This window comes from Dromiciops gliroides, chromosome 6 (genome assembly GCF_019393635.1).
Source record: "Dromiciops gliroides isolate mDroGli1 chromosome 6, mDroGli1.pri, whole genome shotgun sequence".
In the NCBI taxonomy this organism is placed as follows: domain Eukaryota; kingdom Metazoa; phylum Chordata; class Mammalia; order Microbiotheria; family Microbiotheriidae; genus Dromiciops; species Dromiciops gliroides.
The window spans coordinates 856,843-868,373 of NC_057866.1; the positions used below are offsets into that span (position 1 = coordinate 856,843).

Genomic DNA, 11,531 nt, shown 5'->3' on the forward strand with positions numbered 1-11,531 from the left:
GCGGGCCCGCCCCTCGTCCCACTCTTATAACGCCGCCTCCTGGGCGCCGCCGGCACAGCTGTCTCCGCCTCCCCAGGTCCCGGACTTCGCCGCCGCCGAGACAAGACAAGGTCGCCCGCCCCGACGGAGCTGGCCAGGGGCTGATCCGAGCCCGCGCCTGACTTCCCAAGCCGACCTTCGGCAGCCGGCGGCACCCGTGCGCCCGGCCCCGCTGCCCCCCGGCCCCGCCGCGCCCCGGGCCCCCGGGCCCCCCGGCCCCGCCGCCCCCCGGTCCCGCCGCCCCCCGGCCCCCTCGGGCCGGGCGGCCCAGCGATGTTTCCCAAGGAGACGGCGTGGAACATCTCGTTCGCCGGCTGCGGCTTCCTGGGCGTCTACCACATTGGCGTGGCCAGCTGCCTTCGCGAGCACGCCCCCTTCCTGGTGGCCAATGCCCGCCGCATCTACGGCGCGTCCGCCGGGGCGCTGACCGCCACCGCGCTGGTCACCGGCGCCTGCCTGGGTGAGTGGGGCCGGCCTGGGACGGGGAGGGGGGGCACGCGGGCCCAGCGCCCCGACGGGCCGTCCCAAGGGACGGGATGCTCTGTCCCGGAGCTCGAGCGTCCACCAATGGCTAGGGGCCCCCAGGGGGGGCGGGGCCCCGGCTTGTTTTCCTCGGCGGTTGCGGGCGGAGCCTCGCAGGGGCCGGCCTGTTGGGGGTGGGGCTGGGGGCTACGGGAGAAGAGAAGGGCGGGGGTCAGAGGAGCGCTGGTGCCCCCCAGGGACGTGCCCCATTTCTCCCTCCGCCATCAGCCTTCTTGGGGCTCCCCCAATAAAGGCTCCCGAGCCCCACTTTAGAGGCCCTCTTTCTGGGCTATTCGGGGGCTCGCCTTCTGCCTTTCGATGCCCCAGTCTCTGGTAAATACCCCATGGACTCGACCTGGCCTTCAGTCCCTAGAGTCCTGTCCTCTGCCCCACCTTCCAGAGAGGGCTCCTAGAAGATCGTGGGTTTGGGCCCCTGCCTCAGTTTCCCCGTTAAAACAGGCTTCTTCCAAGGCAGGCAGGAGGTCTCTGATCCCAGGCCCCTCTGCTCTGCGATTCCTTCAGGGCTCTGCTGTTGTGGGCCTGGGCGGTCACTCTCTATCCCAGCACCCAGAAAGTCAGTCTCCCTGGTGCTGAGGAGCTGTGTGAGGGGCAGATATTTGGTCCTCAGGCCCACCTGAGAAGTCCTTCGTTTTAGGCAGAACCAGCCAGAGCTGGGTCACAATCACAGGAAGTCTAATGTTGTGGCAGTTCCTTCTAGAATTAGGGAAACTGAGGCAAATCCGGGATGATTCATTCTTGGATTCTCAGGCTGATACCAGGAGATGGAAAAACAGAAACTGCAGGCACCCCTCTCCCCTTTTCTATCCCCTTTCGTTGCCATGTAACCCCTGGGTGCACGTGGGAACTAGTGAGGGACTCAGTGGGCCCCTAGCCCCATTAGGCCCCTGGGGAGCAGGTTGCTGAGGGCTGGGGGCTGAAGAACCCTGGGATGTGCTACATGGGCTCCTTCTGCTGAGGCCTGCCCCTGCTCCTGCCCCTCCCCCCAGCCCAGAAGTGAGTTGAGGGCTCACCTGGTGAGCCTCGGTGGGTGCCTTTTCCCCCCACCCCCATACCTAGAGAGGGGTTCAGGACCTGCCTGACCCCAAGGGTGGGGCCACCTTCCCCACAGGCTCCTGCTGCTCTGGCCACCTCTGTTCTCATTCTGTTGACCTTTGGCTCCCACGACTCAGTTCCTGAGTCTTGGAGGTGGGGAACCTTGGTGAGGCCTGACTTTCTCATCTCCCACAAAGGGAAAGGGCTTCGCCCCAGGTCGGTCAGTTGGGTGGCAGGAGGCTGGCAGAGAGAGGAAGGAAGCCCAGGGTACTGAGGCCCCCTTCCTGGGCCTCAGCTGCCTGATGGGGGTGGGGCTGGTTGTTCAGCCCAATCTCAGCCCTCCGCCCTCAATGAGTGACCTCAGAAATCGGGCTGGGGGGGGGGGATACTCGGACTCCTTCCCCCCCAGTCTGTCTAGTTGGGAGGCCAAGATCAGCAGGCTGAATGGGGTTTGGGGTGAGCCGTGCCCTTCAGACAGTTTCCTCTCTGAGCCCCTTCTGGGTAAGAGGGAACTCACTTTACACAGCACAGGCGGTGCTGCGGGTTTACTTGTTTTGTTTTGTTTTGGAGGCAGTGCGGTAAGGTGACTTGCTCAGGGTCACACAGCTAGTAAGTGTCTGACTCCAGGGCCATGGTCTATCCACCAGGTGTTTCTGAAAACAGGCAGAAGTGATCCGGGCTTCTGTTGGCCAGCCCCCTTTGGTGGGAGGGGTGAGATTCCCAGTTGCCATGCCCCAATTCCTCCTCCCTATTGTTTGTTGGGGGGGGGTGTAAAGTGATGCCACCCCCAATTTCTCCAGTGCTTGGGTGTCTGAAAGCAGTAGACTAGGTCCTGGCTGGTTGCCAGGGCTCCTGTGGGGCATTCTGAGGCTGGTCCTGGATTGCACCCCCAGCCTGTGCTGGGAGGAGAATGTTGTCTGGGGCCCTCCCTTATGCCAGGGTTGGGGTCTACAGCCTCTCTGCTCCTTCCCCTCCTTCCCTTTGGGTCCTGCCCAGGAGAGCCCAGGCTGTGGGGACATGGACCCGGCTGAGGCTGAAAACTGAAACAGCATTTGGAGACATCCTGTGGAGGATCTGAGGGTCACAGTGGGGAAAGGACTGGTCCCAAGGGCTCTGGGGAGAAAAAGACCATTTGGCTGGCCGCTAATCAGAGATCTCACCCTCTCATGGAGGACACTCCCTGAGATTTCATTGATCTAGGGGACTTCCATAGGAGGAAACTTCCTTCACCAGTGCTGATGGGCACTCCCTCTGCCCCTCAGAACTGGCCAGAGCCCTGTAAGTTTTAGTGTTTTACTGGTGCCAACCACCCATGGTGAAGTTAGGGTAAGCCCCAACAGGATGGGTCAGAGGCAGGGTGAGAGCCCGGATCTCCCTGGCTCCAGGGTCAGGTCACTGTGTGAGCCAGGACAAACAAGGCTACTGCCTGCAGAGCCCTTCCTTGTCCTATTTGGGGTGAAGAGGAAGAAACAGAGGGAGGGACACAGAGGCAGAGACAGATAGAGAGGAGGGAGGGATAGGGAGGTAGGATAGAATAGAGGGGAGACAGACAGATGTAAAAAGAGATGGAGGAGAGGAGAGAGACAGACAGGAGAGAGAAGGGAGGAGGGAGCAAGAGAGAGACAGGGACAGAGACAGGAGAGAGAGGTGTGAGTGCCTGTTTTCCCCGCTGCTCCATTTTCAGGGAGAAGTGCCCAAGGTCACCCATCCAGGCTGGGAATAGCAGGGCCCTAGAGGGCATGTAATGCCCACAGCCTGGCTCTGGTCCAAGCATGTGATGGGTGGATGGGACCTTCTGGCCCCAGCTCCAGGGGAAAAGGCTACAAGGGTAGTCTGGCCCTCGGGGCCTGTGGGGCAGAACAGAAGTTAGTTAGGGCTCTTTGCCCCCTCCCCCTGCTGGCAGATATCTGGGATCCTGCAGCAACCAGGGCTGAGGCTTCCTGTCCCTTCTTCCCCCGGTGGTGCCCTCCTCCCCAACCCCCCCCCCCAGGACCTTTCTGTTGCCCTGAGCCCTCATGGGGATGTGCTTGGCAGGGGGCAGGCCTGGGCAGACAGGCTCTCATCCACACTGACCTAGGCGGTCGTGGGGGCCTCTTTTTGGGCCTCCCAGGCCCCCCCACCTGGGACTCTTGAGCCCTCACTAAGACTAGTATGAAGCCCACAAAGAGGAAGTAGTCACTGCTATTGTTACCCTTGAGTCGGAGGTAGTAAGCTGAGGCTGGAGAGGGCCAGGGTGTGTGGAAAGTCAGCCCGGGGTCAAGGCCGAGGGCATCACCCTCTGATCTCCTCATCTCTCCCCAGGCGAGGCTGGTGCCAACATCATCGAGGTGTCCAAGGAGGCAAGGAAGCGATTTCTGGGCCCTCTGCACCCCTCTTTCAACCTGGTGAAGATCATTCGTGGCTGCCTGCTGAAGACCCTGCCAGCTGATGCCCATGAGCATGCCAATGGGCGCCTGGGCATCTCCCTAACCCGTGTGTCAGATGGTGAGAACGTGCTCCTGTCCCATTTCAACTCTAAGGAGGAGCTTATCCAGGTGCGCCCACGAACAGTGGAGAGGGCACTGGGGGGGGAAGCATTCATGTCTGCTGGGGGCCTGCAAACGTGGGGGAAGGAAGGGAAGCATGTGTGTCTGCTGGGGGGGGTGCACATGTGTGGGGAGGTGGGGGGTGCTGGGGGAGGGGGGATGTACTCGGGAGGCCCCCCCACCGGCCGGTCCTCATTCCTGTTGGTCCCCCAGGCCAACGTCTGCAGTACCTTCATCCCGGTGTATTGTGGCCTCATCCCACCGACCCTGCAGGGCGTGGTGAGTGCTGGCCCACCCCGGCTTCTTCCCTGCTTGGCTGGGCAGTGGGAGGGCGTTGGTCAGGGTAGAGGTTGGAGAGGGCTCCCTGGTGTTACACAATGTTGAGGCTTCCTTTGGGCAAGGCGTGAGGCCAGGCCTGTCTGTACATCTGAGCCTGGGGAGGGCAGGCAAAGGGTCTGATCGGCCCAGTGGGTAAAAGGCCAGCTTGGAGCTGGCATCAGGCAGAAGTGGTTAATAATAGCCCAGAGAGCTGAAAGGGGGAGTGGTTACATGAAGTAGGGCCCACGCTGGCACATCCATGAGGCAGCCTCTCCTGGCCTTAGGGGAGGAAAGGGGAAAGGGAGGTGCTGGGGGGCTGGGCTGGGGGCTGGACTGAAGGGGTTGGGCAAGGGAAGGGGGAGGCCCAGTCTGACGCGCCTCTTGCTCACGGCCCACAGCGCTATGTGGATGGCGGCATTTCGGACAACCTGCCCCTCTATGAGCTAAAGAACACCATCACCGTATCCCCGTTCTCTGGGGAGAGTGACATCTGTCCCCAGGACAGCTCCAGCAACATCCATGAGCTGCGGGTCACCAACACCAGCATCCAGTTCAACCTTCGGAACCTGTACCGGCTCTCCAAGGCCCTCTTCCCCCCAGAGCCCCTGGTGAGGGGTCCTAGGGCTGGGCTGGGGGAGGACACCGGGAGGGCTAGATGGGGAAGAAGATGCGGGAGCGGTCCGAAGCATTTGTGAAGTGCCTGCTCTATGCCCGGCTCTGTGCCAAGCTCTTTCCAACGCCAATCTCATCTGACCCTTACAAGCAGCCCAGACGGCAGGTGCTGCCGTTGTTCCCTTTTCAGAGATGAGAGAAGTGATGGGCCGGGAAGTGTCTGCCAGGCCTAGTGGTGGCATTTGGCTTTCGTCGGGAGATTGTATCAGAGCTGACCCTAGCAGGAGGGCCAGGCTCAGGCCGGGAGCTTCAGGTCACCTTGTGGCAGAGCACTTCCACAGGAGCCGAGAGCCTGCAGAGGCGGCCTTGTGGCTCAAGCTGCTGCTGAAATGAGCCGGACACTTCTGTCTTCATGGGACAGGGGGAGATGTGAAGGAGGGGCTGAGCTCAGAGGGGAGGAAGGAAGGCTCTTGGGGGCCTGGCCAGCAGGCTCGGGGCTTTGGCTCAGGAGAGACAGGGATGGCCCTGGGGAGCCCCACTCCCCACTCCGAGAGTTGGGGCCAGCCATGGCTGGAGGGAGATCCAGCCGGAGCCTGGGAGGAGCCAGGGGTGCCAAGGAGGCTGGGGACACACCGCGGGCCGGGGTGCACCAGCAGGGAGCTCTGGAGTGAGATCCAGGCAGAGCTAGAGAGCACATGACAGAGAGCACCCCTGACACCCCAGAGATGGTTGGCCAGCGTAAGGAGCGATGGGAGCCCTGGTCTGCTGGTCCAGCTCAGACTCTCCATCCTAGAGTCCAGAGCCTTCCTCTGCATTCCTGGGGGTCTGAGGGAAACCTTGCAGGGAGGGGAGAGATCTGCTGGGGTGGGGGTGGGGCTAGGTTGCAGAGCCCCCCTCTGCCCCTCCCCAACTCTGTCTGTGCCCTGTCTCAGGTGCTGAGGGAGATGTGCAAACAGGGTTACAGGGACGGTCTTCGCTTTCTGCGGCGGAATGGTGAGTGGGCCTGTCCCAGACCTCTGGGAGGGGGGCTCTGAGCCTCAGGCCGACCCACTAGGATGGAAGTGGCAGCAGGGGCCCTCCAGCCCTTTCTTCTTTGGAAGGGAAAGCAGGGGGTGGGGGAAACTGGCCTGATGCTTGAGGCCTCTACTGCCCCCTGCTGGGCAAATGGAGAGGCACAGCCTCCCTCCCCACCCTAAGCTGATCTGGTCTCATCTGCCCAGGTCTCCTGAACCAACCGAATCCCCTGCTGGCACTGCCCCCTTCTGGGAAGGCCCCAGCCCCAGAGGAGGAAGAAGGCAAGCCAGGGGCGGCTCAGGTGGCAGAGGAGCGAGCCCAAGCCAGGCAGGACCAGCTGGCCCTGGGGAGTAGAGACCCCATGGAAGAACATATTCTGGAACACCTACCAGCAAGGCTCAATGAAGGTAGGCCCCACACCCCCTCTGCCCCCAGGACCGGTGGGAGGGGCAAGGATGCGGGGGCTCTGATACAGAGAGGAAGGCCACACAGCAGAAGCTTCAGGGCAGATGCCAGGCTCCCAAGGGATGACTTTACAGAGGGGCACACATAGGCCCCAGGTGATTCACCTCCAGATAAGGGTTCTAGGTCTCTCCTGACTCCAAGGTCGGCTCTCTGGCCACTGACTGCCGCTGAAGAGGAGTCACTGAAGGCCAGTTGGGCTGGAAACAGTTCCTCCCAGGGGTGATACTTTGGGGGCTTCAGGCAGTCAGAGCACAGTGGGATGTCCTTTGGCACAAGGTTGGGGGCTGAGGCCACAGAGGGGGCTTCCTGTTCTTCCAGTCTGTGGCTTGATGACGTGAGAATGATCTTCAAGCAGTTGTAAGGGTTACACATGAAAGAGGGGCTGGAGCCCACAAAAGGCCAGGGAGTAAGTGCCCCTGTGAGCTGAGATGAAGATAGTGGAACAGCCCGCATTGCGAATAGTAAGGAAAGATTTCTTATAAGCAGCTCACACATAGGTGGCAGAGGCCTGTCCGTGACAGCCGGCAACCGGATCACTCCTGATCCCTGTCTAACAAACTTCCGTGATGGTCAGTGGACACAACCGGATCACTCCTGATCCCTGTCTAACAAACTTCCGTGATGGTCAGTGGACACAACCGGATCACTCCTGATCCCCGTACCATCCAATCCTAAGGGGGCTCCTCCTGTAGGGAGGGACAAATAAGACATGCAGGAGAGAGGCCAGGCGGACACACAAACTTCCCTGGGAAGCTGTTGACAAGAGGAAAGGCTGAGGATGTGGTGGGGTGCCTGGAAGATGCGCATGCACACAAGACACTTCCCCTTATATAACCATGTGAATGGGAGGTCCGGCTTCCTTGTGTGACCTGGCCATACACCGGTTAGTACCCCACAGGAGGTAAAGAGGAATTAGCCTTGTTCTGATGGAGAATGAGGAGAGGAGAGGGGGGAGTAATGAACAAGCATTTATTGTATTTAAAAAACTTTTTTTTTCAATTACATGTAAAAACCAGTTTTTATCATCCATTTAAAGATTTTTTGAATTCCAAACTCTCTCCCTCCCTCGTTGAGAAGGCAAGCAATTTGATATAGATTATACATTTGTATTTTATCCATGTTGTAAAAGAAAATGCAGACCCAAAAAAAAACCCCAAACCCCAAAAAGCTTTTAAAAAGTAGGCTTCCACCTGCATCAGACATATCAGTTCTTTCTTTGGAGGTGAATAGCATTTTTCCTCATGAGTCTTTTGGAATTGTCTTGGATTATTTTTGCTCAGATCAGCTACGTCATCCAGTCGATCATGGATCATGATAAAATATTGCCGTGTTACTGTGTACGATGTTTTCCTGGTTCTGCTCCTTTCACTTTTCGTTTCTCTAAAATTGCCTGCTCACCACCTCTTACAGCACAATAGCACCCCACCACACTCTTAGGCCCAGTTGGAACAACCTTTCATTAAATTTGATCCTCCCTGCAAAGTAGGTGCTACCATTGTGCCCATTTTCTACTTTTTTTTTTTTTTTGGTGAGGCAATTGGGGTTAAGTGACTTGCCTAGGTCACATAGCTAGTAAATGTTAAGTGTCTGAGGCTGGATTTGAACTCAGGTCCTCCTGACTCCAGGGCTGGTGCTCTATCCACTGTGCTACCTAGCTGCCCCCCATTTTCTACTTTTCTAAGGCTGACAGAGGTCTTTTGCCCAGAGGCTCACGGCTGCTGTGTGCGTTTGAATGTGGTTCTTCCTGACCCCAGGCCCGGCCTCTATTCCACACACCATGGGCTTTCAGTGAAAAACCACCATTTTTTCTGTCAAACATGAGGCAAAGATCTCAACTGAAATGGTGGAGGGGAGAAGGTTTGGAAGAGCAGCTGGGACGGGCAGAGAGTGAACTGGTGAGGGAGGTCGAGCAGGACTGCTGGCAGCAGTGAGGACCCCTTGGGTGTTGTGACACCTAGATTTGAGGTGGTCTCCGTAGTTTTCTCCACCTCTGTTCAGCAGTGTGTGTGTGTGTGTGTGTGTGTGTGTGTGTGTGTGTAAGCAAAGTGCCACATGGCGGGAGAGATCCCTGACTGTGGCTTCTCCAGGCAAGATCAGCCATACGCTAAGGGGTCTTGGGACTCCAGAGAAGAAAATGGGGCAGAGTTGAATTGGTTCACTAGTGGGTCAAGATAGCGACAGGAGGGGAGAGTGGCTGGTGTGGGGGAGATGCCCTGGAAGTCATGGTGAGGTTGGAGAACAGGGCTTAGGGTTGTGAGGCCAATGGAGAGATTGTGAGGGGCTGAGATGTCATTTTTCCTGAATGTGGACGTGGTTGCGCTGTGGCTCATGGCGAGAGCAAGTTCTGATCTCTGCGTGTGTCTGGGGTGAGGAGGAGGAGGGGGACAGCCATCGGTCAGGAAGATGGGAACCTGGGGCCCTGGTCCCTCACTGCAGGCACTTGGCTACTGCCTTTGCCTGGCTTAGAGAGCATGCGTGTGCACGTATGTGCTCGGGTGCTCACATGTGCTGTCTTCTCATAGCCCTGCTGGAGGCCTGTGTGGAGCCCAAAGACTTCATGAGCACCCTCTCCAACATGCTCCCTGTCCGACTGGCCACAGCCATGATGGTGCCCTACACCCTGCCGCTGGAAAGCGCTGTGTCCTTTACCATCAGGTGAGGTGACCAGGCCAGCTGGCTGCTCCCCACTTTGGGTCAGCCAGTGCTTGGCTGGTGAGGACAGCCAGGGGAGGCGGGAGCTCCTGCCTGGAAGGCTCCTGCCAGCCCCATCTAGCCCAGGGAGACAACAGGCCCATGCCATCCCAGTCCACATTCCAAGTTACGGGGAGGGAGGACTGATGTTCTGGGAATCTCAGGCTTCTTGGAGGAAGTGGCCTGGAAGGGTCTGGAAGGATGGCACTGGGGAGCAGGGAAGGGAGATCTGTAAGCAAAACGTGTGTGTGTGTGTGTGTGTGTGTGTGTGTGTGTGTGTGTGTGTGTGTGTGTGAAGGAGAGAGAAGACTGGAGAACAGTCTCGAGGGAGGGGAGCGAAGGGGTCAGGGTTGTATTTGAAGGAATGTTAGCTTGGCCTCTGCCTTGGGGATGGCACCCCTAGGGGCAGGGTGGCCAATGACCCCATGGTCCAGGAGAGAGTCTTAGGGGCCCCATGGGATTGGGGACATTATGGAGAGATGTTAGAGGCCTAGAACTGATAGGAAATGACAGCTGACGGGGACAGGGGCCACATGGTGAGGAGTGGGGAAGCTGGGTGGCTGGTAAGACCTGGGATGGGGCAGTGGGGGAGGACTGGGGAGAAGGAAAGTGGAACTTCGTCTCAGGCCCTGGGACTTGGGCCTGAGCAGCAGGAAGGGGGTGGGGAGTCATCTGGGCAGAATATGGGAAAGATGGGAGCCACAGCAGGAGCTGTGATCATGACCAAGGAGGAGAATATCCAAAGAGGGTGGGCCTGAGGACCCTCCTGGCTATCACCCTGGAGCTGGAGGGGGCATCCAGGAGTAGCAGGTGCTCTGGAGCAGGGCTGGGTGGGGAGCCCCAGGGTGTGTGGGGAGAAGGCCTAGGGGGGGCCAGCCGGGGACCTTCCTTCCCACCATCCCCCTTCCCTGCCTCCAGGTTACTGGAGTGGCTCCCTGATGTTCCAGAGGACATTAGGTGGATGAAGGAGCAGACAGGAAGCATCTGTCAGTACCTGGTGATGAGAGCCAAGAGGAAGCTGGGCAGCCACCTTTCTACAAGGTAACTGTGAGAGGCAGAGTGGCAGGGAGTCTCTGGCTTCTGGCTCTGGGCTGACTCAGAGGAGCCAGGGGACAGCTCTTCCACCCTCTCCCCCAGAGCCAGGGGGGGCAGCTCCACACCCTCCCTCAGAGCTAGGGGGCAGCCTCCTTCCTCCTTCTCTTCTTCCAGGGGTGGGGTGGGGGTAGGGGGTGGGGGACGTGACACTTCCTTGACCTTGCCTTCCAGGTTCACTGACCCCCTGGAGCTGCGGCGGGCACAGTCTCTGCCCTCAGTACCCCAGTCTCTTTATGGAGATGCCTTGCCCCGATGGATGCGGAACAACTTGTCACTGGGGGATGCTGTGGCCAAATGGGAGGAGTACCAACGTCAACTTCTGCTGGGTCTCTTTTGTACCAATGTGGCCTTTCCCCCAGATGCCCTTCGGATGAAGACGCCTCCCTCTGGGCCCCCTGCCCTCCCGCCCCACTGAGAGCCCCTGGGGCTCCCCCTGCACCCCTCCCCCCCACTGAGAGCCCCTGGGGCTCCCCCGGCACCCCTCCCCCCCACTGAGAGCCCCTGGGGCTCCCCTGGCACCCCTCCCCCCCACTGAGAGCCCCTGGGGCTCCCCCTGCACCCCTCCCCCACTTGCACTCAGTACCAAGGTTCCCCTTTGCTGAGGGCCTGGGTCTCTCCTAGGGAGGGAGAAGAAATCTCCCTCAGGTAATGCTTGTGTGTTCTGGGCCTAGGCCCCAGGCTCGGTGCTTCTAGAAGGGGAGGGGCCAGCAGGCCCCTAGGGGTAGTAGGTTTGGCTGAAAGCCTGTGGGGATGGGCTGGGCCTATCTGAGGAGGGGAGGACCCTCCCCACCAGTCCTGGCCCTTCCCCCCAGGGCTTCAGCTCTAGCTGGGGAGTCTTCCCTGCCCAAAGTGGGCTGAGTCCAGGTGAGGGCTGCTAGGAGCAGGAATCACTGGGTGGGGGCCGTGCCTTATTTTCCCTGCCTTCACCCCTAGGCCCCCGACAGCTTTGGGGAGCTTTAGACCCTCTGAGTGCCTGGTGTCTGGCCCTGCCTGTGGAGTGGTGGCCGGACCTGGGAAGGAATGCTCAGACTGGTATTGGGGGTTGGGGTGAATATATGGCCACCCCCCCAGGAGCAGTATTACCCCTGCTTGTGCCTCCTCGCATTTTACTGAAGAATGTACGCAGAACTATTTATTTTGGTGAAAATAGATGTCGTAATAAAGGCTGGAGCTCAGATCTGCCGCCTCATTCGTGGG

General features: G+C 59.3%; 1 protein-coding gene across 1 annotated transcript; it reads left to right on the forward strand.

Moving 5' to 3' along the window:
- The first annotated feature begins 50 nt into the window (after positions 1 to 50).
- On the forward strand, positions 51 to 11,511 carry PNPLA2 (patatin like phospholipase domain containing 2). Its single transcript, XM_043972639.1, has 10 exons — positions 51 to 201; positions 251 to 499; positions 3,916 to 4,148; positions 4,353 to 4,418; positions 4,856 to 5,065; positions 6,002 to 6,062; positions 6,290 to 6,490; positions 9,071 to 9,203; positions 10,158 to 10,280; positions 10,506 to 11,511. The coding sequence occupies exons 2-10, from the start codon at positions 313 to 315 to the stop codon at positions 10,747 to 10,749; spliced, it is 1,458 nt and encodes a 485-aa protein (XP_043828574.1). The 5' UTR covers positions 51 to 201; positions 251 to 312; the 3' UTR covers positions 10,750 to 11,511.
- The last annotated feature ends 20 nt before the right edge of the window (positions 11,512 to 11,531 follow it).

Bases quoted from the DNA above. Each gene is read 5' to 3' on its own strand.
- PNPLA2 (XM_043972639.1), top strand. From the start codon at position 313: ATGTTTCCCAAGGAGACGGCGTGGAACATCTCGTTCGCCGGCTGCGGC. The intron at 500-3,915 runs GTGAGTGGGGCC...ATCTCTCCCCAG, and splicing joins GGTCACCGGCGCCTGCCTGG to GCGAGGCTGGTGCCAACATC. The intron at 9,204-10,157 runs GTGAGGTGACCA...CCCTGCCTCCAG, and splicing joins GCTGTGTCCTTTACCATCAG to GTTACTGGAGTGGCTCCCTG.